Source organism: Neolamprologus multifasciatus, chromosome 1, assembly GCF_963576455.1.
Source record: "Neolamprologus multifasciatus chromosome 1, fNeoMul1.2, whole genome shotgun sequence".
In the NCBI taxonomy this organism is placed as follows: domain Eukaryota; kingdom Metazoa; phylum Chordata; class Actinopteri; order Cichliformes; family Cichlidae; genus Neolamprologus; species Neolamprologus multifasciatus.
The window spans coordinates 30564130-30589580 of record NC_140439.1 but is presented as its reverse complement, the minus strand read 5'-3'; the positions used below and the strand labels follow the sequence as shown (position 1 = coordinate 30589580).

The 25451-nt window shown below is 39.4% G+C and overlaps 2 protein-coding genes across 11 annotated transcripts in view; both read right to left on the bottom strand.

Moving 5' to 3' along the window:
- The window catches only part of chd9 (chromodomain helicase DNA binding protein 9), a 73232-nt gene extending 60840 nt beyond the window's left edge, over positions 1-12392 (bottom strand). For 3 of the 6 annotated variants that reach the window (XM_085147709.1, XM_085147931.1, XM_085147851.1), the window contains exons 1-2: positions 12094-12392; positions 7643-9290 (exon numbers count right to left, since the gene is read on the bottom strand). In XM_085147709.1, the coding sequence (XP_085003835.1) occupies positions 7643-9181 (1539 nt within the window). In that variant the 5' untranslated portion in view covers positions 9182-9290; positions 12094-12392. Of the gene's footprint in view, positions 1-22; positions 137-7642; positions 9291-11308; positions 12071-12093 lie in introns of those variants that run through there. The other 3 variants (XM_085147771.1, XM_085148165.1, XM_085148002.1) reach the window with 3 other exon arrangements.
- Positions 12393-12756: 364 nt separating this feature from the next.
- On the bottom strand, positions 12757-19212 carry aktip (akt interacting protein). 5 transcript variants are annotated; one of them, XM_085148382.1, is made up of 10 exons: positions 19037-19212; positions 18285-18402; positions 16771-16982; positions 16517-16581; positions 16308-16408; positions 16019-16107; positions 14825-14923; positions 14467-14574; positions 14275-14335; positions 12757-14161 (listed from the first exon to the last, which is right to left on the bottom strand). In XM_085148382.1, the coding sequence occupies exons 2-10, from the start codon at positions 18330-18332 to the stop codon at positions 14054-14056; spliced, it is 891 nt and encodes a 296-aa protein (XP_085004508.1). In that variant the 5' UTR covers positions 18333-18402; positions 19037-19212; the 3' UTR covers positions 12757-14053. The 5 variants fall into 5 exon arrangements, with proteins under 5 accessions (XP_085004508.1, XP_085004807.1, XP_085004576.1 ...); XM_085148681.1 differs by having other exon boundaries at positions 16771-16979; XM_085148450.1 differs by having other exon boundaries at positions 18285-18398.
- Positions 19213-25451: the final 6239 nt, after the last annotated feature.

The following is a 25451-nucleotide window of genomic DNA, read 5'->3' as shown; positions in this document are numbered from 1 at the left end:
AAAGCTGCATAAAAGGGCATACTTTAAATTCAGACCTACTGTGCAGTTGAGGCTGGCAGCGTTCCCACATGCTCCTGACACACTCAATCCAAGTACAACTCCCTCCTCCCTCTCAGTTCTCAGCCCCTCCCCCCACTGAACCCTCCCCTTCCGCTCACAGCAAAGGCCGCCTGACTTCCTGTCTACCTCTGACCCTCAGTTATCCCCCGCCCTTATCTGGCAGGCCTCCAAACAGACAGGACAATCAGAGCGGATGAAGCAGACAGAATGCTTCGTAGAGTGAGCAACCAAGACAGAAAGTGAAAGACAGACAGAAGAAGAAATGCACACATACAAAGCTCTGCGTGTCACACTGGAGCAGGTTATTAGACAAAGTGGAAAGTGTGTGAATAAGACAGGCTATCACCATGTGCGCACAGGTTTCTCCAAGTACAAATGTGTGTGTGTGGCACATGTCGGTTGTGGGGTGACAAACGGGGTGACGCATGGTGTCATGTTTCAGTACTGATTATGGCATTGCTTGCCTAGTCTGGGTGGCTAGAAGTTACATAAACCCCAGAGAGGTCAGGAAGTACTCAAGCTAGCCTGTCACAGAAACAGCAATCCTTTTTACAAGCATGCATATTCAAAGTTGATGACTGGAAATACAACGCAGAGGAAAAGGCTGGGCAGAGAGGGGAAAGCAGCAATACACCAGCGATACAGAAAGCCAGCAGGGAGGTACCTGTTCAGTATCACTGCTGGGGGGCCCCCAAATGACTACAACCACCAGGGCAATCAGTGTTCATCAGTCTCACTTCTCTTTTCTATTCAGCATGAAAGCCGTAGCCTCTAGTGTTATGAAAATTACAAACAGTAGAGTGTAGTAGCATGCCAAAAAAAAAATGACAAAGCCATTCATTAACACAACAAAGCTAGCACTCCACACATCCAGGTGCCAAAACAATGACAAATAGGGCCTTATATTTGCCACAACAGAATAAAATGAACTGAAGCTGAAATAACATCACATGGTAAAAACATGACTCCATAAGAAAGAGAGGCTTAATGGAAAAAGTCGTTTTTTTCTTGTTTCTTTTTTTTTATAAACTTGCAGCATCAAAATGCCAGTCCCAATCAAATGTGTAAGACCAAAATATGCGATGTAATGTCATATTGGCCTTATGGACTGTCAAGGAGCTGAGTGCCCGGAAATATTTTGGTTTTGAATGGAAATGGGTCCTCAACACCAAAATGCAATACATTCAGTATTGCCTTTTGTTTGGCAAATATCTGTTTGGCAAATATCTTTCAGTTTGAGTACACTAGGAACAGAAGTTTCAAATAAATTAATTTTCATTTTTTTCCACCCAAATTTAAGCCAGCACACTGGACTGCTCTGAGACGTCAGAAATTAGTCAAGTACAACATTCAACCACTAAAACATTTTTTTCTTTTTGGGAATGCAAGTGAATAACAGTAATTTGGCATCTTAATAAAAAAAATAATACCGTGCTTCACTTTTTCCTTCTTTTATATAAAACAGTCCATTTTAAAATTAATGGATAGCAACAATATGTATTAAAAAAATTAATTTTGATAAATAGCATTTTGTTAAAAGAGCTTGCACACATACTGGTGAATTAACCACTACAGAAACATAGAAAGTTCGTATTTAAGGAGTTTGCCAATCTTCTCAGAAGTGGATGCCCAAGTCTCAATGTTTTATCCAGTTTTCTTTCTGATTTTAAATAAGAAAGAAATACTTTTTTTCAATTACTAGTTATTTTTTAGTTTTACTAACTAAAGCACACAAGGTTCACATATTCACATAGTGCTTTTAATACAAACATTTCCTATTACACATATTTACTCCTATGTCTGCATCAAATATGCTGCTTGCAGCCTGTATTATATATATTTACCTTCTTAATATTTTTCTAATATCACAGAATCATCATGTCTTTCTTTATAAAATTGGCCGCCCTGCTAATATACACCTATAATGTAGAGCTGTCCTTGTTTGTGACTGGTCATATGCTGCCAACTCTTTCATGTGTTTCAACGTGTTTGTAGTTGCATTTGGAAACCTTAGGTTGATTTTTCAAGTTGATAACCACCTTCGTAAGGCCAGATAATGGAAAGATATCCTGGGTAGGCTGAACTTGTTTTGTAGTATGAGCCTTGGCTGACCAACACACACAATGAAGCATTTTCAAGTAAAGGTGGTTATCTAGCTAAAAAGCTCTAGCTGAGCTTGCTAACTAGTTTAGTCAATAGCTGATTTAAAAACAGGGCTAGACAACATTCTTAAAAGAAGAAAAAAGGGAGAAAAAGATAATCATATAACTTATATATCTAAGGAGATATCAATGTTGAGATTTTAAAATCATCTGTCCTTCACAATTAGAATCTCAAAATTCTGAGGACACAGCTGCCCTGTTTCTTTGTACAGTGATAAATAAAGTTAGAAAAAAAAAAAAGCAAAAACAAGCGCATGTCCTCGGGGTTGGAAAGGCCACAGTGAATTCAAACCCAGGACCTTCTTGCTGTGAGATGACACGCACCATTGCACCACCTATATAACCAACAATTAATTTTCAATTTGTAGCTCTAAAGGATTACCAAACCCTTAAGTCTTTCCTGCAAAAATGCCTAAGTCAATATGACTTGCAAAAAATAAACAAAGTGATGTGTGTGTGTATTTAGCAGACTTTCATTTTGCTTTACTGGGTACACTGCCAACATAGACATCAAACATTCAACAACATATGACACTGGATAAATGTCATTATTTCAAACATGCCTTTATCAAATCAATTCAAATTTCAGTGGCCAGTGTGACTGCATGGTGGATGAATATAAAATGAGTATTTATTGCAGTCTTCTCTTTGTATTACTCAATACAATTTCCTGACAGCACTATGGATGTCAGAAGACCGGTCCTTACAACATAATTTAATATCAAAATCCTGAAAACGTGATGGTACTTGGTTTGTTTTTGGCATTGTAAGCAGTGTACTGGCTGAGGTGGCTACTCTTCCAGAACTGCAGGGGGAGGCACATGGCTACAAGTATTCTAGTCTAGCTTTACCTTTTGAAGAACAAGGAAGCAAAGGCAAAACTAGAAATGGCACAACATATGAAAAATAGTGACTAGTGTAGCGGTCACAATAGCTCTGTTCTGAATCACTGATGAGAAGGGAAGATTCAGCTATAGAAGCACTTTGTGTTTAGAGTAGGGTGAGTTGAGTTGGTGGACCAAGGCATTGATTTAATTGATTCACAAAAGCCAATATCCAAACGATGCTATTTCAGTTTTTGAACAAAGGGACAAAATACTTCCAATTTAGTGAAGACAAGCCTCCTCCAGTTTCAATTCACGGTAACGACATCCACAGTATTACCTCTCTAATTTTATCCTGAAATGCTTGTTACTATTTTGTTTAAGACAGCTGAGACTGATATTCTGAAATCAGCTTTACTCCATATACTAAAATATTTTTCAATGGCTAAAATTAAATGCCTATGCTAACATAATATAACTAACATTAGTAGGCCAGAACAGCACAGTAAGGTGGTGGTTAGTAGGGCTGGGTATCGTCACTGATTTCTAGAATTGATTCGATTCAATTCCATTCAATTCCATTTGAATCTGGGAAATGTTGCCTCAGACGTTCAGAAATATCATAATTCAGATCAGTACATTTACATAATTTTGTATCTATAAAAAGGAAGCTGACACTCGCAAGACTTTATCAAAAGTGTAAGCATCACAGCAGATGCCTTTGTGTCAAAGTAACTGAGGATAAAACACAGAAAAACACGAAGGTGATTTTCCTGGCCTGGGATTTTATAAAAATATTCTGCAGTCGATCAAAAACGAAAGAAAACCATTAATCAACATATGAACATTACCTCTGAAGTTACAGAGGTTTTATTAGAGACATGGCTAAGCATTTTGCATTTTGCATAATTTTAAAAAGTTTATATTTGTTCAAAAGCCTGTTGAAGGGCAGAAATTAGGTTTTCTTTTTGGAAGTAAGAAAAAAAGGAAAGAAAAAACAGCGGCCAACAGCGCTGTAAACAACAGTAGACTTGTGTGTAACAAGCAAGCGAATAATGCAGAAAACAGATTTTTAGATGGGAAACTGTTCTTGAAGTATACAGAGAAAGCGAGAGAGAGAGAAAGAGCTGTGCATGAAGTGTGATTTTTATCGTGGTGAAAGCAAAACAGCAAAAGTCAGAGTGAATTCATGACAATGTTTATGTGAAGCATAGTTTGGATCGTCTTTTGCTGCTGGTTTGGTCAATATTGTTTGGAGAGAGATAAAACTAACAGCTTCAGTATCAGCGCAAAAAGGGCGTAAACACAAAGCGCGGACCCGCCAAAACATCAGAATCAGTGAGCTGTTGGCTTTCAGCCCCGACCGTGTCCGTGCCGTCGGGTGAGAAAGGCGACATCTCACTGCTTCTGATCCGTCGGCGGGTCCACGCTTTGTGTTTACGTTTTTGTGCAGAATCCATGTACCTGCTCTCATTTACTGTTTTAGCTGTTTGGTGGTTCTTGAAATTTTATGAGGTTTAACCTGAAATTCTGGCTTTTCGGGCAAAATAAATTTATATTAAAAAATCAATTCAAGATTTTAATGAATCGATATCACGTTATCCAAGCCAGAATCGATTTTAATCGATAAATCGATTATCAAAACCCACCCCTAGTGGTTAGCACTGCTGCCTCACAGCATAAAGGACCACACAGTTTGCATGTTCTCCCCTGTGCTTGTGTGGGTTCTCTCAGGGTCCCTCTCACAGTCCAAAGACATGCAATTAGTTGGGTTAAGTTAATTGCCGATAGGTCTGACTATGAGTGTGAATGGTTCTCTGTTTCTCTGTGTACAACCTGACCAGGGTGTACTCTGCCTCTCGCCCTATGGTAGCTGAGATAGGCTCCAGCCACCCCCAAGCAAACAAAGGACTTTGTGTTTAAGTACAACTGAATTTGGCATTGTGAATCATTTAGTTCTATTGGTATTGGTACCAACTACTAAATTTCTAGTACTGTAAAATCCCCAGTCATCACTAGCTCTAGTTTCATTATTGCTTTTACTACTGGATCAAGATGCTGAGAATTAGAGATGAACACTCAGAATTTTCCCACGCCTAAAAAAATAAATAATAATGTAGTATGATCTAATTGATTATTTACTCAAATTTGCAACTTAGTGTAGAGATGAAATGACCAGAAGAAAGGTACTTTTTAGTTTACCCATGTTTAAGGAACAAACTAAACAATTACCAAATGACCAAAGAAATGAGAATCATCAGAATCAGCCCACTAGCATGGAATACATGTTGCCAAATTGATTCATGGAAATAAAGCAAGAGTTCTACATATATCTAGTAGTAGCTGAAATACTGCTGTGGTATAATTATCTGTCACTGTGACAAAATGTGGTACTATTGCTTTTGGAATAGCAGGAACTATTCCAATGTTGTCTTGAGTACATCTGGCAACCGTTTATGTTTGAGGACTGATTTTTGTCAACACTACAGTCGTGCAAAACCAAGTCCAGAAATTTAACAGGTATGTAGCAAAAACCAAAATGGGTGTGGTTCAACCTTTGCTTATGTAATAATGCAGAAATTGCTACCAGGTAGGGTGTACCCAGCCTCTCACCCTATGACAGCTGGGATCATGGGCTGCCCTTCCACTAAGCGAAAGAGGATAACCAAAGCTATCTCACTGATTTAATGTCAGTATGCTGACAGACATGATATTTGATTTGGTTCCATTGCAAGAAGGTCTCTTGTTTATTTTAAAATTTATTTCAACCGAACTTTGAAATTTTCTAAATATTTAATTATGTAAAAGTTCAGAATATTGAAACCTGTGATAAGTCTTAAATCTTAACCCTGGTGAGTCATTACATCTGTAGCTGACCATTACAAACATTGGAAATCCTAATTAGCCACATTCACTGTGGGGGAGTGAAGAGTGGGCCGCTATCCCCTGATGCCTTGCCTGTTCAGCAAACACACTATCAGCAGGCTCTTCACACATCAGTGCACATGAATAGCACAGTCAGCCTGTAAGCATCAACACAGGGCTGGATGTTGACACAGACAGGGAGAGGCTTGTTCATATGGCTGTGGTTCATGGCCCCATTTCAATCAAGGACCTTTGCAGATGAGCAAATGGCCTGTGTGGATGAGCTCTGGTTTAGACGCAGCACCAGTTTTGTTATCACCTGCTGAATGCTGGGGTATAGATGAGCTACTCAAAATACAAGTTTTGTTTTGGCTCTGGGGCATATATTTGCTTTTAAAATTGGGGAGACATAATGGACCTGCTGCTAGTAAGAGGTCCCTGTTTACAGAGATTTAAATGAGTCACTCAAACACATACTGTAAAACTGTAGTAATATAAGTGTTTACTACACTAGGGTAAGTGCAGATACAGACAAAGGTGAGGTTGGTACAATATTGCCAAACAACACTTCTGTACTGTTAGTGGTTATGAGATGTTTTGTCAGTAGAGGGCCATAGGAAACACAAGTGCTTTTATGGTTTTAAAAAAGTGCCTATATATAAAGTGTGCCTTAAAAAAAACAATTTTCATTGTTTTAATAACACAAATTCTGAAATCTAACACAAATGTTCTCAAAAGAGAACACAAAAATATGTTTCTATCTACATATGCACATAAAGTGTGCAGAGCATGATGAAAGGTCTGTGACTTTAGCTGGTGGTCATGTGTCACTCATGGGCGATGGTAGTGCATGGATGCTGCTAAGTTACAAGCCATCTGAGGTCCAGGAACCGCCTGAAGCCTGTTACAGCCAGCTAATGCATTCACCCAACCTCCCCCTCCGCTTCTCTTCTCTCTGTCATGCTCTTCCTCTCTGTCTCTTTCCCTCCCTTTCTTTCCTAAGCTCTCCTTTTTCCATGAGCTGCTGCCCTCTCCATCTCTCAAACCCCCTCCCCCGCTCTGAAGTGCTAACCACTCTCCTTCACCGTGCTCTTTTCCTACCGCTCACTCTCTCACACGTGCACACGCACTCACGCACAGACACACACAGAAACTGTGGCAGCTACCACAACAGCGTGCAACCTCCCCCACACTCCAGCGAGGCAGTGTGCAAGTGCTTCTGGCTTGCCCTGACCCACATCTTGATATAGCCCTAAGTATGCTTACAGCTAAGTCCTGAAGACTCTCCTGCCACTCTTAGCCTAATCAGGCCTGAGCTGCTGTCAGTGCACTGGCCAGACAGACAGGCCAGGTTGGACTGACCATTATCATTTTCAGATAGCTTTCAGACTGCCCAAGATACACCTTCCCCTTTCCACTGCTGATTGCAGGTTTTCTACTAGGCAAGCACATGTTCTACCTGAGATAGCTAAGCATTATATGAGTGGACGAATTTTGTGCCATAATATGGAAAGAAGAAAATATTTCTCCATTATTAAAGAAAAGAAAATATTTAAAATTGTGAAATTCAACACATCACTATTTCATTTCATTCAGCTTATTCATTTTCATTCTTGTCACTGACTATAACTTAGAAATGGGTGTTAAGTATGAAGTGTGTGGTTATATATAAAGATCCATGCAGTGCCTTTAAACAAATGCTTTGGGAACAAAAAGGATGAAATGTGTTACCTTATCTTCACTGTACTCAATGGGTGATGGTTTCCTGTACTCAATTCCCATCTCCTGAGTAGTATCAGTCCAGCCACAGTTATATTTGTCCTCTTGCTTAAAAACATGCTCAAGCTGGGGCAGTAGGTCAGGCAGGAGTTCAGGAGGCTCCAGGCCATCCAAGTCTTCATCATGAGCTGCTGATGGTAAAAGGCTGTCTCCCAAAGCTTGGTATCCATTAGTGTTGATAACCCTACAACTCTGAGGGTGCTCAGAAGGCAGGTGGGTGGTGATGTTGGGGTAGGATCGCATAGATTCACCAAACATCTCAGATGACTTGCAGTTTCCCTGGGTTTCTCTGGAGCAACGTATAGCACGGAAAGGACATTCCTCTGCCTGGCTAATTGGGGTCCTAGTGTGCTGCTGACTCAAATGTGCAGTGGATGAAAACTGGCATGGTGTCCCTGTAAGTTCAGGTATTGTAGAAGTGAGTGGTGCAGTGGTGTTGCTGGGCCTAGACACCGAGGCTGAGGACAAAGATTGCTCATTGAGACTGGGTAATTCTGGCTCCCCAGGATAAGTAGGGTACTGAGTTGGTTGGTAAGCTCTGGCAGAACTGACAGAGCATGTGGGCAGGGAATGAACCATAGATGATGAGTGCATGGGAAAGGAGAGGTTAGATTCTTCCAGTCCTGTTCCAGGGAAAGCTTGACATTCCCTGACCAACTGGTAGTTACCTTGCTGTGGCTGTGTTTGCAAGCAAGTTGCAGTCATAGAAGCATTCTGACTTTCCAAATAATGCTTACTTGGGAGAGCTCTTGAGTGGAACTGCTGCTCTCTCACAGTTAGTTGGCGCTGAACCTGCTGCTGAGTGTGGTGAATTTGCTGTTGGCTGCTGGACTGGCCTCCCTGGTGAAACGGGAAATTGTGATGCTGCTGCTGCAGGGACACAGTCTGTGTGTTAATTTGTTGGTGCTGGTTTAATAGCTGTTGCTGATGACTTTGCTGTTGTTGCAGCTGCTGCTGTCGCATTCTGTGCTGCTGCTCCTCTTGCTGATAACAGGGATGGTGCTGTGTTTGATGTCTGCCATGAAGTTGCTGACTTTGTAGTTGTTGCTGTTGATGACAAAGCTGCTGTTGAGGTAAGGCCTGGTACATGTTCCCATTCTGGTCTTGGTTACCCCACATCGGACTGCCACTGTTACAGAAGAGCCCATTGGATTGAGGAACTTGACTCATGGGAGCATTATGGTATGAGCCATGTTGCTCTGTAATCATGCCTTCACTTATGCCCTGAGAACCAGAAAATGCCTGAGCCACATTGGCCTTAATGTCAATGTAATGACCCATTGACTGGCTGTAACTAGGCATAGCTTGTTGGGTAGAAGCTGGGGGCATCATGTCTTGATGCTTCCCAGGGCCAAGAGGCTCCACTTGGAGCGGTTCAAAGTCAGCAGTAAGATTTAGCTCGTCCACGAGTGATGGTGCTGAAGCGAAGCCATCGTCATCCAGCCCTTCCAAACCTCCACCAAAGAGGCTAGGGTCATTAAAGAAGTCCATGGTGGAGGCTGGAGGATGACTGGAACCTCTGGAACACCAATGGATCCAAACTGGTCCCCAATTGCCTCTCTCTAGAGCTACAGCATGCCGACTATATAGTTTTGGTGCCCTAAAATGAAGAGAAAAAATATAAATTATAATACTTATATCAGATGATAAAGTTTCAGCTGGTAATCTATGGCCTACATCAGATTTCATTTGGTAACTTATTAGCATAATCAACCTTTAAACACACGAACAAATAATTTCCAGTTAAAAGATGACACAACAGTTTATCAAGTATATTTTTGTCCACCATATTGAACTTTGTCATCCACTTCATCATCAATGATGCATTCTTTGAGAGATGTAAAACTGCATGACTCTATCAATCTGACATATAAAAGCACTTATCCAAGTGAAGGCTATGTCATGGTTCTGGAGAAACTTGGTACTGTCAGTTATCTGTCAGCATTGCCTTTCATGTGTGCAGCAAAGCAGCTGGTGCAAACCAACCGCCAGCCACCAGCAGGTGCCTCTTCCTGTACCCCCACCCTTTTCAAATACACACATACGCACAAATGCGCCTCAACCCCCTACCTTCACAACCAATGAAGCTGCCTGCCCTGCTACTGCAGAATGTGTGGGAGGTGCAGACAGCTGATAGAATTTCAACAGCTAAGGACAGAGGCAAAGGAGGCCCTTTAAGCATGCGCATGTGCGTGTTCTGCAACCACAGACCAGCGGAAGATGACAGAAGCCTACCGAGGTCAGTTATTATGCTGACTTAACATGCACACAGGCACACAAATGAACACAGACATTTGTCCCATATTTTTGTCTGGCATCTTTTTCTTTATCACAGCATATATTTAAAATAATAGCCATGCTAGTAAATGGTTTAACATAACATTCTATCAGCATAAAAAAAAATTATGGTGCTCTCAACTACTGACTGTGTGATTTGTTATCAGAGACACCAGCCTAATATGGATAATATTATACATAAAAAACAACAACAGAGCAATGTGCACAAGCTAATAAACTAAAAAATGATTCCTAAAAAAGATAAAGTCATAAGTTAGATTTTTCTTGTTTAACTGGCAGTTACCCAGCTGCTGCTGCAGTTTTGTGATGGCTATAAGAAAAGCCCACCTAAAAAATCCTTTTGACTAAGTGATTCTAACAGCCAACTTCTCTGTATGCAAGTTAAGTTCACCTTAAGGTGAACCAGCATAGGTTGCTTGGCCCATAGCAACAGAAATGTCTACATGAACTACATAAACAGTTCCACTAGCTACATTACGAGTTTTATAGTGACTTTATAACGTTACTAACATCAAACCTGAGTAATGTGTAAACTCATATATTAACAAACAATTCATAACATTCTCACCACCTCATGCCACTGCTTTGCATTCCGAAAGCAATATTTAAATCTTAAATTAAACACACAGAGAAAGAAAATCTACTTTACTGTACTATCACTACATTTCCTTTTAAGACTCATTGTCATGCACATTACCACTCTCCCCACTAACCACCAGGTCCCTGCAAAAGTCAGTTCACACAGGCATGAAGCAATTCCTGTTTTCACATTAGGCTGTTCTTCAAGCTCAAGACTCTCTCCAGTGCTTTCTCTAGTGATCATTATGTTTATTGGGAAATCATGTGACTGCCATGTAATTACTTGTCAGTTTTAAGTTTCTGTAGATCCCTATCTATATGCAGGTTCCCTATAGCTAAACCAAGCAACTGCTAACCTTCAAACGCCACCCATCTGGCTCCGAGGCATAGACCAGTCCCCTCTCCCCTCTGATGCTTTCCAGCTGTTTCCTTCATAATTGTGACGTTGTGAGCACCATCCAGGCACGTGCAACTCATGCCTAATATCAACATGAACTGTGTTTATAAACTGCCCCTGAAATCTGGGAAGATGTCCGTGTAAAACTAACAAAATTGAAACAATATCAATTTAATTGAAAGTTGAAGCAAAAGCTAAGCGCGTATACGAACGCATTTCAGTCCACTTTTAGGAAACTTCCAAGGTTGTTATTGGTAAAGTGTCTCAGTTGGCGACATGGCGATACATCTGTGGTGTTTTCAAAGCCCTTAAGCGACCATGTTTAAGTAAGACACCGAGCTCACCTCTTGAGTTAATATCATCCTCTTCATCTTCCCTCAGAAATGGCTACAGCCTCTGCGAGCGCGGTGGTTGATAAGCCGACGAGGCGGCAATGTGTTGCGCTACTTTAAGCGCAACTGCTCGGCGAGCGGAAAGAAAATGAACGCACGTGGAACATTTGAGTTTTAGATATAAAACTGTTTGTCGAGGTGCGCACGTGCACTCGAACCGTATAACCTAAGGATTCAAAAGGTGTCGTGACGCTGCTCACAGAAGAAGATAGGGAGAGGGAGGGGGGAGGGGGCCGGAGATGGATGGAGAGGTCGTCAATGATTGTGACCGTGATAACAGCCAACTAGTTTATCCTCGCCTGACTTTCGTTTTCATTTCAAATAACCTGTCGAAGTATTGGTACTGTTAACTACATCGGCGTCCACATTCAAGTACCATGCTGCTTTGAACCCGGCTGTTCGCTGTCAGTTCAGGACCACCATGACCAAGAAGAACCCACTAAGGAGTACTTTGGAGACACGCGCATTTACATGTAGGCGTCAAACTCTGAAAAAGTACGATGATATTTGCTGCTTTCGGTGCGAATTCAAAGAAAACAAACAAGTTTTTGGCTCCTGAACACCCTTGCTTCTACAGGGAAGATACACAGCCAGCTAGGCGGTGTGTCATCAGACAGCTGAGGCGACCCTCATTGACTCACTGTCCGAAATTTGACAGCTACTTGACTGTATGAAACAGAAGCCCACAAGTCCAAACGCGTCTCAGAAAAGTCAACGAAATTAGCGTAGTTTCTTACCTGAAAGAACCACAAAGCGCAGCTCCAGACGCCAATGAAGACAGAGCGGTATTAGCGAAGTTGTTACTGTGTTGTTAGTTGTACTCCTGCTGGCGACCACGGCACAGCGGCTCTGCTGCTGCTGCTGACGTGACTGTGATAACGCCGCATTTGCATATTAGTAACCCCCTCTGTGATTGGACCGCTGACAATTTGCCAAAATCACTAATTTCCATGTTAAATTAAAAACCGGTTCACCAACTGTGACTACTTTGAGGACGGTGGCGCCAGTGCGTTGCTGATTAAATCATGTCATCGTTTGTAAAGTTGCTGTGTTGACAGAGTGCATAAGATGGCCGCGTCTAAACCGGAGCCAATCCGGAGAGGTTTTATATTCGCACATGTACCCTAGTCTGTCCTCAGTGCGAACGTGACAGGAGCCGGAGATGCTTTCAGCTGTGGGTACATAACGCCATCTGTTGCCAGAGGGAAATACTTCGCTAAAATAAGTAACTTCAAATTTGAACGTAGTTTTCTTTGATATAATCATTTCTAGTGTAACAGAAATTGCCACTTTGTATCAGTAACTGTATGGAGTAATTACGTTTGAAATACGTTTCTTGTAATTAGGTTTTTATTAGTTCAGAACAAACACTTGAAAAAAAAATACATAAACATACATAGCTTTTAAAAATCCTTTTATTGATTTCAAAGAATACCGTTTCAATTTCAAACCTAAGCAGTCAAGAACAAATGGTTCACACATCAACACATCTGAACTTCTGAAGAGCCCAAATGGCATCATGTAAATTACAATTATTGGTACAACTTTCCCTCTTACAGCAGCTCAAACAACTTTGGCCAACATACCTGCTGTGCTCATTTCTTTATGGAATTTCTACTGATTTTAAATCTATTTTCCAACAGTATTTCCAAATACAGCAATCAAGCCAAATTCCTTTGCTTGAAGACTTCAAGTTTGAACTGACACTGGCCTGAAACTAAAGAATATGAAGCACCCCAGTTTATTACCATCATATTTTGCTGCTCAGAGTGTCCTAAATAACTAAACTTTATCAAAATAAAGGCGTTTGTCTTCCAGACTTTTGTAATGCTAGAGTATTTGGGAGTAATTTACAATTATCTACAAAAAAAAAAAAAAGGAAAAAAAAAAAAAGACATTCTCTTACAGAGCACCAATGCAGATGTCTCTTAAACCTCAGCATAGAATCCATTATTTACACATCAAACTTTTAATAACCAATGATATATATATATATAAAACATTCAAAATGATTTGAAATCTGGCAAAATACATAAGCTTACTTACTTAGAATCTTATTTAAAACCATATTTGCCAACTCTGCTTTACATAAATATTAGGAGCAAAGTAAGACAACCGTTTACACAGTGGAAATAAAAAGTAACTCATTGTCCAATAAGACACAAATATAAAGCAAATGTCAACCTAACTTGGTAATAGAGGAGGATGTGACAGGGTTTTTTTCACCGACACAGCTGTGATTAAACATTCCGAGTCTTACAAATAAACAGTCCTGAGCCAAATTGAACAAGTGGTATTGATATGCAATCCAATGTATTTACAATAAGAATGAAAATAATTTCGCTCACATCTTCCACAGCCTTTTGCAGCTGTATGTCATAACGTAACTAAATATGTGAATGGATAAGAAAACGAAAATGAGAATGTACTTTGATTGCATCTTACCCTAAAGGATGTTGACGCATCCATTTGTCATTGTTGATTTAAATATGATACAAACTTGGTTTCCTTTTTTCTAAAACTCTTTGAGGAGAGGCCTAAAAAAAGCTTTTAAAGCCAAGCAATAAATGTGAAGAGCTAATATAAAGTTGCCAACTACCAAGGTTCCACTTTCACACAGATGGCTGATGCAAGCCTGTGGCATGGAATCTGATGCTTCTGACTCCCTCTAGTGGCCACTATCTTGACATTGCAGGTTCAGCTCTGGGGAGGATTGTCTTCTTTGCTGAAGGGCTGTGTCGAGCCAGGCTTTACCCAAGACAAACCCGATGCCTGAGATGCCTTGTGGTGATCCTCAGGTCGTCTCTAGGGCAACAATAACAAATTAAAAGCTGCATAACAAGAATCACCAGAGAAAACATACAGATTAAACTCTCTCCTGCTTCGAAAGTGCAAAGTTTTAATTTAGCAAAACTTACCTTGTATGTGAACATCCTCTCTTTTGCTTCTTCATGCACAGCTGGGTTCCATGGGGAAAAACTGAAACCAATGGATCAAAGTGGAGAATTGAACACAAGATAATTTTTTCCCCCTTTAGAGTTTTAACAAACACACACACTTTTTTCCTTATTGTGGTCAGCACTAGAATGTGAAATAGACAGTTGACCAACCTTATTGCGTAGGGATCATCGATCTTTGGCTGATCAAAAAGATGACTGTTGCATAGTTTCACACTATCTACCACTTTGCTTTTGAACAACTGCACATCCTTCTCGTAGCTGGGGGGAAAAAGCCAGTGTCAAACTTATTTAGCTAGAAACATCACTTTGCACCGAGTGCTTAAAGACCAGTTTCTTAGTCTAGATTTTAATTATATGTTTTTCTATAAATGACTAACAAGATTTTTTTTTAACATTTTCAGAGGAAAAATAAAATATACACACACAACAAGTTCCATTAAGGTTAAAAAAAAAAAAAAAAAAAAAAAAAAAAAAAAAAAGAGGCAAAAACCAAGAATGTTAAACTCACAGTACAGCAGCCTCTGGGTTGAGTGGTTCTGTGGTGTTAATCTTGTAAAAAACTGTACGTGCATACATCAGGACTTGCCAGATGTGGTTGTGATTCCGTCTATACACACACATTGGTGGATGAAGTCAGTAAATGTTTGATTTATTTTAATTCAGTTACATATCGTATATAGAGAGCCAAAATAAAAATAAAAAATTACTGTCGCCCCACGGTGCTTTATATTGCAGCATAAAGCCCATATAATATTACTTTATGAATTAGTTGGTGTCACTAAGATGATTCCGGTGCAGCAGAGAGAAATACTAAGTTTGTTGAAGAAAACTTGCTAGCAAGCAGGTAATTTGTAAGTTAACTCAGGAACAGATGAGTTTTCCTCAGCCAAGAGTTAACAAACAGAGCTGTTAGCTACACCTGCATCATGGAGGAGTGCCAAGATGTCTTTAAATGTAAAACTTGTACTACAGTCCATGCCATTGTCAGTTCTTGCTGAATAGCATAATAAACTTGTTTTTACTGCCTTGTGCATAGTTCAGTTTTTGATAACGTCCAGAAGCACAGCTAGTCATGGCATACAGTTTTTGGATTTGTGTTACTTTTCAGAATCATGTTTCCTGGTGCATCTCTCCCTCTCTCTCATATTTTACACCTGTTCAACTGTATGTTACAGCAAATATCTCAGGCAATCGCATGACAGTAAATCAGTCAGGCATGTAAACCTGGTGACGTGCTGAATTTCAAACCAAACATAAGAATGTGAAAGAAAAGTGATTTAAATGACTTTGACTGACTGGGTGGTAGCATGGGTGTGGGCACCAGACAAATTAGTCTGTGTATTTAAGAAAATGCTGATCTACTGGGTTTAAAACACGGTCTGAAAATAGAAAATATCAGCAAGTGGCAGTTCTCTGGCTGAAAATGCCTTGTAGGCACCAGCAGCCAGAGGCGGCCAGTTTCCTTCCAGGGGATAGAAAAGTAACAGTTACTCAAATAAGCATTTGTTACAACCAAGGTATGCAAAAGAGCACTTCTGTTGAACCTTGAAGCCTACGGGCTACAGCAGCAGCCCACACTGAGCTTGGTGATTCATTTAGTTGCTCAAGTTTTTCCAACCTCCCTCCAATTTCTTCCACTTCAAAATATAATTCGAAAAAAGTAACAAAGCAAAGTACATAAGCAGAAAAATGATAAACCTACCTCCATTTGGTAAAAGCTCTTCTGACATCAAGCTCTCCAGACACAGGGTCAACAAGTGGATGGAAGACTGGTATGTCAAATACTAATTTCTGAAACAAATTGTTTGCACCATTTTTTCTTAAACCATATTTTATGACAGTTTATGTACACATCATTTATGCTGCTACTTCTTATTTATAATGACATACATCTTGTATTTTACAATGTTTACTCTTTTTAGCTAAATCATGCAATCTCACTTTTTGGTAAGGGGCAAAATATCAAACAAGAACATTTTTTTAATACTTACAGGACACTCCCCATCTGGATAATTGTCTGGAATATACACAGTGAACTTGAAGACACCATCCTGGTACAAGCCATGTCTGATGAATATGACACCAAACCACACTAGACAGTGAGAGATGCCATTTTAGAATCACTTATCACTTTTTTTTTCTTTCCCCTGATATATAAAAAGTGATTAATTGCATGAACTTTTAAAAGTGGAATCCTTACTTAGTGCAGACTTGTAGGATGGCTGGACATAAATTCCAGGGAGCTTCTGCTTTATCACTAATGTGCTGCAGGTCACAAGAAAAATCAGAAGAAGGGAAACCAAATAAAAACAATTTAAGTGATACTGTGAAACTAGTTTAATACAAAATGTATACAGTGGGTATTTTAAAAACAAGGGCTACCAGCATATTGGGGCATGCCAAGAAATTAACAACAAACTGAAATTTAAATTCTGATACTGGACCAATACGTACAACTCAGCCAGCAGAGAGTACTCCAAGTAAAAAGGGCCATAAGAGGCGTGCGTGCCATTGGCAGACTGGATTGGAGCACCCATTGGGGAAGGCTTGGTAATAGGGGCTGCATTCTTAGGAATCGGCGGAAGCTGCTTTCTGCCGAAGGGCATCCGGGCTGGACTGGCCCTCTGCTCCCCATGCCCGCTTTGTTCCTCGTTGTCAGATCTCTGCTGTTCAGGATTGAAAACATGACAGGGATCTTAACACACCAAACATTAAAGCCCATGCTATGTGGGAGGGGAAAAAAATCAGAAGGAACCCCCTGAGTCGAATTTAGATAGTGTATATAAATGCTCAAACGGTAGACCTAAGGAGTAATCCAATGGCACAGGGTAGTGACCATGTGCTGTGAGTGACCTCTCAGGTTACAATGCCCATCTGGTTTGTAGCTCGACAGCGAGCCATGTCTAGACAAGAGCAAGCGTTTTCATGCCTAGCTGTAACTCCATCTTACTGATGACGCAAGGATGATAGGAGGAGTTGCGGTAAAGTGTCACAGTGCACTCTGAACACAAAACAGAAGAATGCAATTTTGAATGGCAGGATACATCAGGAAGCCATAAGAAACAGTGCAAGAAATGCTTGCAATAAATATTGCCAACACACCAAATTTAGGCTGCATAATCACAAAAGAAAGAAGAAAAATAATACCCTTGACTGTAGAATGTGTTAAAATGTACCTTCGATGAGACAAACAAGGTCACTCACACTGTTTTCGTCCATCCTAAATCCCCTCCCCACCACTGTGCGTGCTGCTGGAAATTTAATCAAGCAGTAGCAAACTTCACCAAACACCACAACACAGAAAGAGTGGAGACTTTGTTATAATGGTCTCTCTTGGAAATGAGATTTTTTACCTGGATAAATAAAGGACTAATAATGTAGTTTAAAATCATATGGTTATAGTTAAACTTCACACAATATAAGCATATTTCCCCCAAAATGAGTGGAAAAACCACACCCTTAGGTCGAGTATGAAAGTTTTCCAGTTTAACAAGATTTGTTAACAAGATTAACAATATGAATCCAAGTGGGAACAGGTGCGGGAATCAAGGCTGAGAAAAGACAAAGCTATACATTTTCTCAGTTTGATGTTTGTCCCCTCAAATGTTAAATTATTAGGACTATCGTAATCAAGTTTTGGCAGACAAGTACAGATTTTATTTATTTATTTATTTTAAATCTTAGGAAGTGCAATCAGCAGAAATACAACCTTTGTAACCCATAGTAAGCTCTACTATGCTCTAGGTTTAATAGGCAGTCAAAACATTTTATATATGAAGATTTTAATAACAAACAAACAAACAAACAAACCTTACTGCACTGTCAAGTCATCAAAAATCTCCTTTGCAAAGCTCATGACTATCATGTGCAGCACATTTTAGAGAGAGGTTTCGACAGGCTTGTACATATCTGAAAGGCACCTAAGGGCGAGCTTCTGGACACTAAAGTCAATAGTCCACAACGTTTACCTTACGACTTGTATTGGTAGACATGCTCCAGAAGGGGTTTAAGTTCATCACTCGTTCAGACTGATGTCCCTCTTTTTATGAAGGTCCCACGACAAGTAGTCTCCGGGCCATTCGCTGCCTTGGTGGAAACAGGAAACAAATGCTATAGTTGAGGTCAAACACACACAACCTAAACACGTATCTCAAAAAATAAATAAATAAATAAATAAATAACAACAATAACGCTAATCAAGCATCCCATGCAAATTTAGCTAGCATAGCTACTTGCAACCACAAAGTTAACACTAGGACGGGTTGTTTCGGCTAGCTTAGCTTCGTGCTAACCTAGCTGTTTCATTGAAGACGTTTTAAAGCTTGTGTGTCTAACGTTGTTCGTCGGAGCCGTAACAAATTTTAAACTAATGTTCTGATTTTAACCAAATGTATAGTTAATGTCTCGTCATTTCTGGTACAAGCATGAGCTATCGTGTCATTCACCACAATCTGAGATTACAGTGCTACGTTAGCAAATGTTATGGACCAGGGTGTTGCAGCTGAACGTAACATATTTCTACTTGACAGCTGGAATTTTGGGAACATAAGCTGTCAAAGCATACGACGAGTTAATTTTTACCAGATTTACACCGTCTCATTTGTTTTACTTGACTTACCTAACGTCAGCTTTAAGTTTAAGGTTACATTTGACGTTGCTAACAAAACCAGTCTTTTAACTGTGGATATTGCACTTAAGAGAGCTTATTAATTAAACTCACCGTATTTGCTTGAACTGTATAAACGTCCCTTTAAATATTAATAAATGTTAAGGCGTGTCCCACCTTAATTTTCGAAGGAAAGTGCACAGCTGCTCACCATTCCTTTGGTTACCATTCCAGCTAGCTGGCTAACGTAGGTTAGCTAAATAATTTGACAAACACAGAAACCGGAGATCAATCTAACATGTGAAGGGCGTTTTGCTGCTGTACAACGCGTCCTTATTGGTTCATAAGGAAACAAATCTTAGCAGGTGATTTGCTGGTGACTTCGTCACGTGATAGACAGCGTGCCCTTTAACACAGAGGCCTCGAATTCAATGGGGACTTGGATGTTTGAAATAATAATAATATAAAATAAATCCACAAATAAATAAATCTAAAAAAAAAAAAAAAAAAAATCTAGAGAATAATAACATCCGGAAAACCCCAAAAGAGAGCAGTTCCACCAGCACAAATATTACAGTCTTCTTTTTATGGTGACTTGAATTCAAAAAAGACATGATGAATTTCAGACAAATACTGCAATGTGAAGAAAATGAAATAAGTTTAATTTAAACATTTGCGAATAATACATCTTAAAGGTCATTGTCTGTAATGTGGACGATAATTTATGTGATAATTTCTGTACTCTAAGTAAAAAAATAAAACAATAATCATATATATATACATATATATATTAGGGGTGCAACGATACTCGTATCGATATCGAACCGTTCGATACAGTGCTTTCGGTTCGGTACGCATATGTATCGAACGATACAACATTTTTAATTTATTTTATCAACTTTCCTTCTGATGATGCTGTCTGTGTTGAGCGCTCAGTGGATCTGCGCTCGACAGTGCAGCCTAGGCGGAGTAGTCGAACACAGATTCACTGAGCGCAGGGCAAGCTAGCGAGACAGAAGCTAGGCTAGTTGCAACATGGCAAATTGAACCTCCCCCACCCTCATTCAGATCTGGCGTTTGGAACTATTTTGGTTTTCATGTGATGTATGACCCTGAAGGTAAGCCTGTCATGGACAAAAGTAAAACAGTATGTTGGATGTGCCAGCAATGCTCAATTGGTGGGAACTAGTGTGTTAGCGCAGTTAGCTCGTTAATGTGTTGACGTCTTCCAGCCCCACTCATGAGGTGATCCGCGGTAGCTCGTTAACGGAGATTTGCCGTGTTGTGACGTTAATGTCATTTCAGATTTACGCTGACAGCACTAGTGGGAACACAACCAATATGACTGCACATTTACTCCGACATCATCCTAGTGCAAAGACAAGTGGAAGCAGAGAAAAACAACAAGCAGCATGCTACAAACTTTACCCGAGTCATTTAGACAGCCGTTAGCACACGATTCTCCTTATGGGGACCTGATATGTTTAATATGCTGCTGAGAATATAGCCCAGAAGAAGCGTATAGTATAGCTTTTATTTTGGAAAGAGACATTTCTCCATAATAAACTCTCTTTTCCAAAGATGAGTGATTCCTCAATCAGATACAGGGCTCGCAAAATCGCTAGCCCGACGGGGCTTTTTTCCAGTCGGGCTACCAAAATCTATCTCTGCCCTGCCCGTCGGCCTATCCTAGGAAGGAAAAATATATGTCAATGCTTTTGCATTCTTTTGGAAATGTAGCTGGGTAATTATGTCATTGGCATCGGCCACTGTCAATATGTGACATACTGAAATCGCGTTTGAATTTGCGCTTGTTTTTTGCTTTCACTTTGCAATCGCGTGAACTGTGTATAGAGAGCGACAGTATTGGTGAGTGATGATAATTTGCGCACCAATTCCTCTGACATCGTCTTATCAATCGTTAGCTTACTATGCAAACATGACAAGTGAAATCTCCCGCAGCTTAAACATGTGAGAGGTTGATCGCGCAGAGAATCGCTGAGCGTTATGTTAGTGCGTGTGTAAAAGCAGCAGGATATATATTTTAGTTCTGCTGAGCCAAATAAGACAGGTCAGCGTGAAGAAGTGACAGCCAAAGAAAAGCTTACCACAAAACGGAAAGGTTATGACAAATCAGACTATAAGGAAAAAAGAAAGTGCAGCTTTATGGTTTCATGGACAAAAGAATTTCTGTGGCTGCAATATGACGAGCTAAATAACCAGGGCTGCACATAAGTGGTCCGCAGGTGCGCATTCGCTGTCAAAATAAAAACCCGCACAAGATAAGAAGTTGCAACGCGTGTTTGCGTACATAAGATTTTCAGGAGGACAGACATTTGTTTAGAACTCTTAAAGATGTCGAAGAAGCTCCTTTAAGCAGTTACTGTGATGTTCCTCCACCTCCAAAGAAATGTCAGAAGGAGTCCGAACCACAAAAGAAGCGCGTATTCTCTGAAAAGTGGTTGCAGGAGGTGAGCTGGCTTCAAACAAATGATGAACGCACAGAGATGTGGTGCAGAATGTGCCGTGAAAATTTAATAAATGACAAATTAATAAAAAGGCATGAACATTTTTTTTGTATCGAAAAAATATCGAACCGTGACACCAAAGTATCGAACCGAACCGAACCGTGAATTTTGTGTATCGTTGCACCCCTAATATATATATATATATATATATATATATATATATATATACATATATATATATATATATACGTTTTATTTAGAAAAAAAAGCATGTAAAACAGGCACTTTTATGATAGAGACATTGCAATTTATTTTGTGAATAACTCGGTGGATGAAAACATTTGTTTTCCAACCCGTCTTCTCATCATTTTTGGTAAGTGTCATATAAATAAGGTGAAATGGACCAATTGGAAGCCAAACTTTGTTATATTTTCAACTGACATCAACGAGTTTTCTCATTCAGTTGAAAAATAAGAAGCAGTAAATAGCCTAACATTATCTAATACATATACAATTACTGACTAATGTCAACCTCTATCACCCCATGTTTCAATTTATCTTCTTCATCTCTCAGTGTTATGTTTTACACATTCCACCCACACTTTACCTTTTTACTGTAAGTCTGTTCATATACTGTTAATATTATTGTTATGTGAGAAAAAGTACATCCTGATGGAATCAGGTTATTAGACGTTAAACACTTTTTTGAATCATATACAGTGGAAACAATAAAGCAGTGATTATTCAGGGGTTAGATGTTGCAGAATTTTGAAATGATTTACCTTTTTTTGATATGAATTTTTCCTGCAATAAACTATGTATGATTATTTTTTTATTATTATTTAAGAGTATATGTTCCAACTCCCTTTTAAACTTTTAAAAACAAATCCCCAAGATTTTTACTTTATATATAATTTTCCATATTAAAGAGGTTAAATGAACCTCTGATAGAGGTTCAGCTCTTTTAAAAAAAACATGTTTGTGTGTGTGTCTAATAGCCAACTTTCTAACGACTATTTTCTCCCTACCTATTTGTTTTTTGTGTATGACATTTAAAGTTTTAACATATTTTTCACTTTGAATAAGCTAGCTTTTAGATTAAATAAATATTAGTGGATCCATGGATCTAACATTTTAAATAAACATCAAAATACACACTGCGCTGTTGCATTACTTTAACCTTTCGGTGTACTGCATAACAAATTCCCCTGGAGGCAAGATGGATCCAAGCCATGTGTCACACATTTTTTAAACTTTTGACCATGCTTCATTGACAGTTTACTCTCTTGATTGATTGATTTCTTAAAAATTACCCCTAATTATTTTTCTGGGTGAGAGGGGGGAAAAAACTAATTTAATGCATGGGTGATCGCACTAATTGGGAGAAATGACATTGTCCAAGTTTCAGAGTAAATACAAATTATTGACTCTGTTATTGTTATCTGATTGTATATTGTCCCAAGTACTCTTCACTGTCAAAGGTAATTAGTGTACTGCTTCTTTATGGGGCAGCCAACAAGGCAAGGTCACAATCACTACTTTGGCATGTACAAATCAAAGACCACCTCAAAACAAATAAGTTTATGCCTGCTTTGCCTTCGTTGACATTGAGATAAACTGTGTGACCCCAACAAGGGTGCAAATATCCACACCACTGCTCCTCTAATGAGTTTTTTGTCTTTGCCATTGATTCTTTATCTAATCAATTATTGTGACCTTGTTTGGTCAAACAAATATACTAATGAATGTAATTAAAACGAGGAGATTGGATTACCTAATTAAATATGTGACCTGTTGGAGCTGGATTTGCTTTTATATTTAAATTTTTTGTTTAGCTGAAATGACCAGAGTCAAATAGCATACCCTCAGTAGCATTCACTTTTATATTTGAGCAGGCGCTGAAGTTTGCCAGGAGATATACAGCAAATCTGGAGCGTGCATTTGAATAGGAAGCATCATATTGGCATCAGATCCCTTTATATACATTTGCCAAGTAGATCAGTGATGTAATGGGATATTTCTCTGTCTGATTGTTCCTGTCTAAAAGATTTATATAGTATATAGTGGTTTCAGCAGAATTTTCCAGCTGTGCACTTTTAGATGGAGCCAGGATTTAAATTTAAGATGAAATATGTTCCCTTCTGTCAGTCCATATCTTTAGAGAATTTTAGGCCCACTGATTCAGATCTACAATTTAGTTTAAATGACAGTTAAAAATTACAATTGGCTGTCCCTGGTGAAACCTGACTTGACAGCACATAGATAAAAAAAAGTGAAAACAGATGACTCCACATCCAGATAATATGTAATAACAATGTTAGTTTGAATAAAGAAAGCCAAATCTAGATTCAAATGTAATATTCATTTTAGAAATATGAACGACTGGAGAGTAAAGGTTAAAAAAAAGAAAAAAAGAGACAACATCAACCAAATCCTTCATATAGCAATAGTCTTTCCTTATCCCTGAGGCTATGGCCTGGCTAAAACCTCAATGCAGCAATTATTTGCTGTAATGACTGCAGTTGAAATAAGCCTGGAGATTTTATTAAACCAAATGAGAGAATCATCTGTGTATTATCACCTTGTGATTGACAGTGACAAGTGTTGGGCAGGCTCGGATGTGAGCATGATGAAGAAGCTCTCGGCAAAGCTCTCGATAATGTTACCCCTGATAAAGTTGCCTGGAAAACCTCAGCCAACATACGGGGAGGGAAAGCTCCACGCATATTAATTCCAATTGTCAGATCCCTCCAGTATGTGCGGGGGGGTTCTAGTCTGGCTGGCAGCCCTGGGTGCCCCTCTATTCACTGACTGGCATTTTACACAACTAATGAAAAAGAAATCCATTGTGCTGATCATATGCATAGATTTCATTCTATAATAATAATGAAATAGAAATATTCATAATAAAAGTAAAGGTCACTCACTGCTGTGGCTAAGCTTCCTAAGCTGCAACCTTTGCAAGAGCAGTTGTTAGGTTCCAGTGATAAAATAGGAAAGAAAATGGAGAGACGTCAAGTTTTAACCATACAGAAGCCAATATGTGAAACCCTGTGACCAATCCAATCTGCTGCGAACTGTACCACTACTGTACTCTCTCCAAAACAACACTGCTGATGTCTTCGGATTGAACCAACAGACCTGTTTCTTCAGTGTCCAGTGGCAAGGTTAAAAGTCAGATGCACAGTTCTGATTTACATTGTTCTCTCTCTGGAGTGAAGTTTGACAGCTAGTGTATACACACTGCGGATTTGTCTGTCTAGTTAATAAAACACAGGGAAATATTAACAGCCACCTTTCCTCTCTGCAGCACACTCATCCTCTATATGTAGGTCATCTGAGCTCCTACAGGTATATGAGCAGTGGAGCACAGGGGTGGAAGACAAGCATGTCTCTCCTGTGAAGGACATTCACAAGATTATTATCACCCGCTACCACTTCCTCGCTGAGCCTGTCTTCATATGCATCATACATTGGCATTTATTAGTGCCATGCTCTAAGTACAGGCCATGTTATTGAATTTGAATATCAGCTCCTAGCCACATTCACAGGCCTTGGAAATATATTATATTAAGATGAAGCAATCTCATTTAATAACACACAACTAATAAAAGGAGAACAGATTGGAAATTAAATTTATGAATATTGCTTGGCAGCAGGAGAGATAAAAAAAAAAAAAAGAGCTAAGTTGGTCTGTCATATGCAGATATTTCTTTAGCTGTAAGCACAGGTATTGGAAATTTTCTGAGACCCCCCCCCCCCCCCCCCCCTCCCCACAACCCATGAGTAACATGTTGAGAAGCCAGCATGTTTTCTGTTCTCCAGTTTTTGTCTTTGTTTTAAAGGAGAACTACAGGCTACCTTGACCTAACTGGATGGAAGCAGTTTGGACAAATTTTGGAAGATCTTATGTTAAATGCAGGATGGTGTGTTACGCGTGAGCTTGTGTAGCATTAAGTCTCCTAAGTTTTGGTTATCATTATTTTTACCCTTGTTAAATTGTGTGAGCATCTTATGGTTAAAGAGGATTCTTTTAAGCCAGTGACAAAATGTATAAAAAA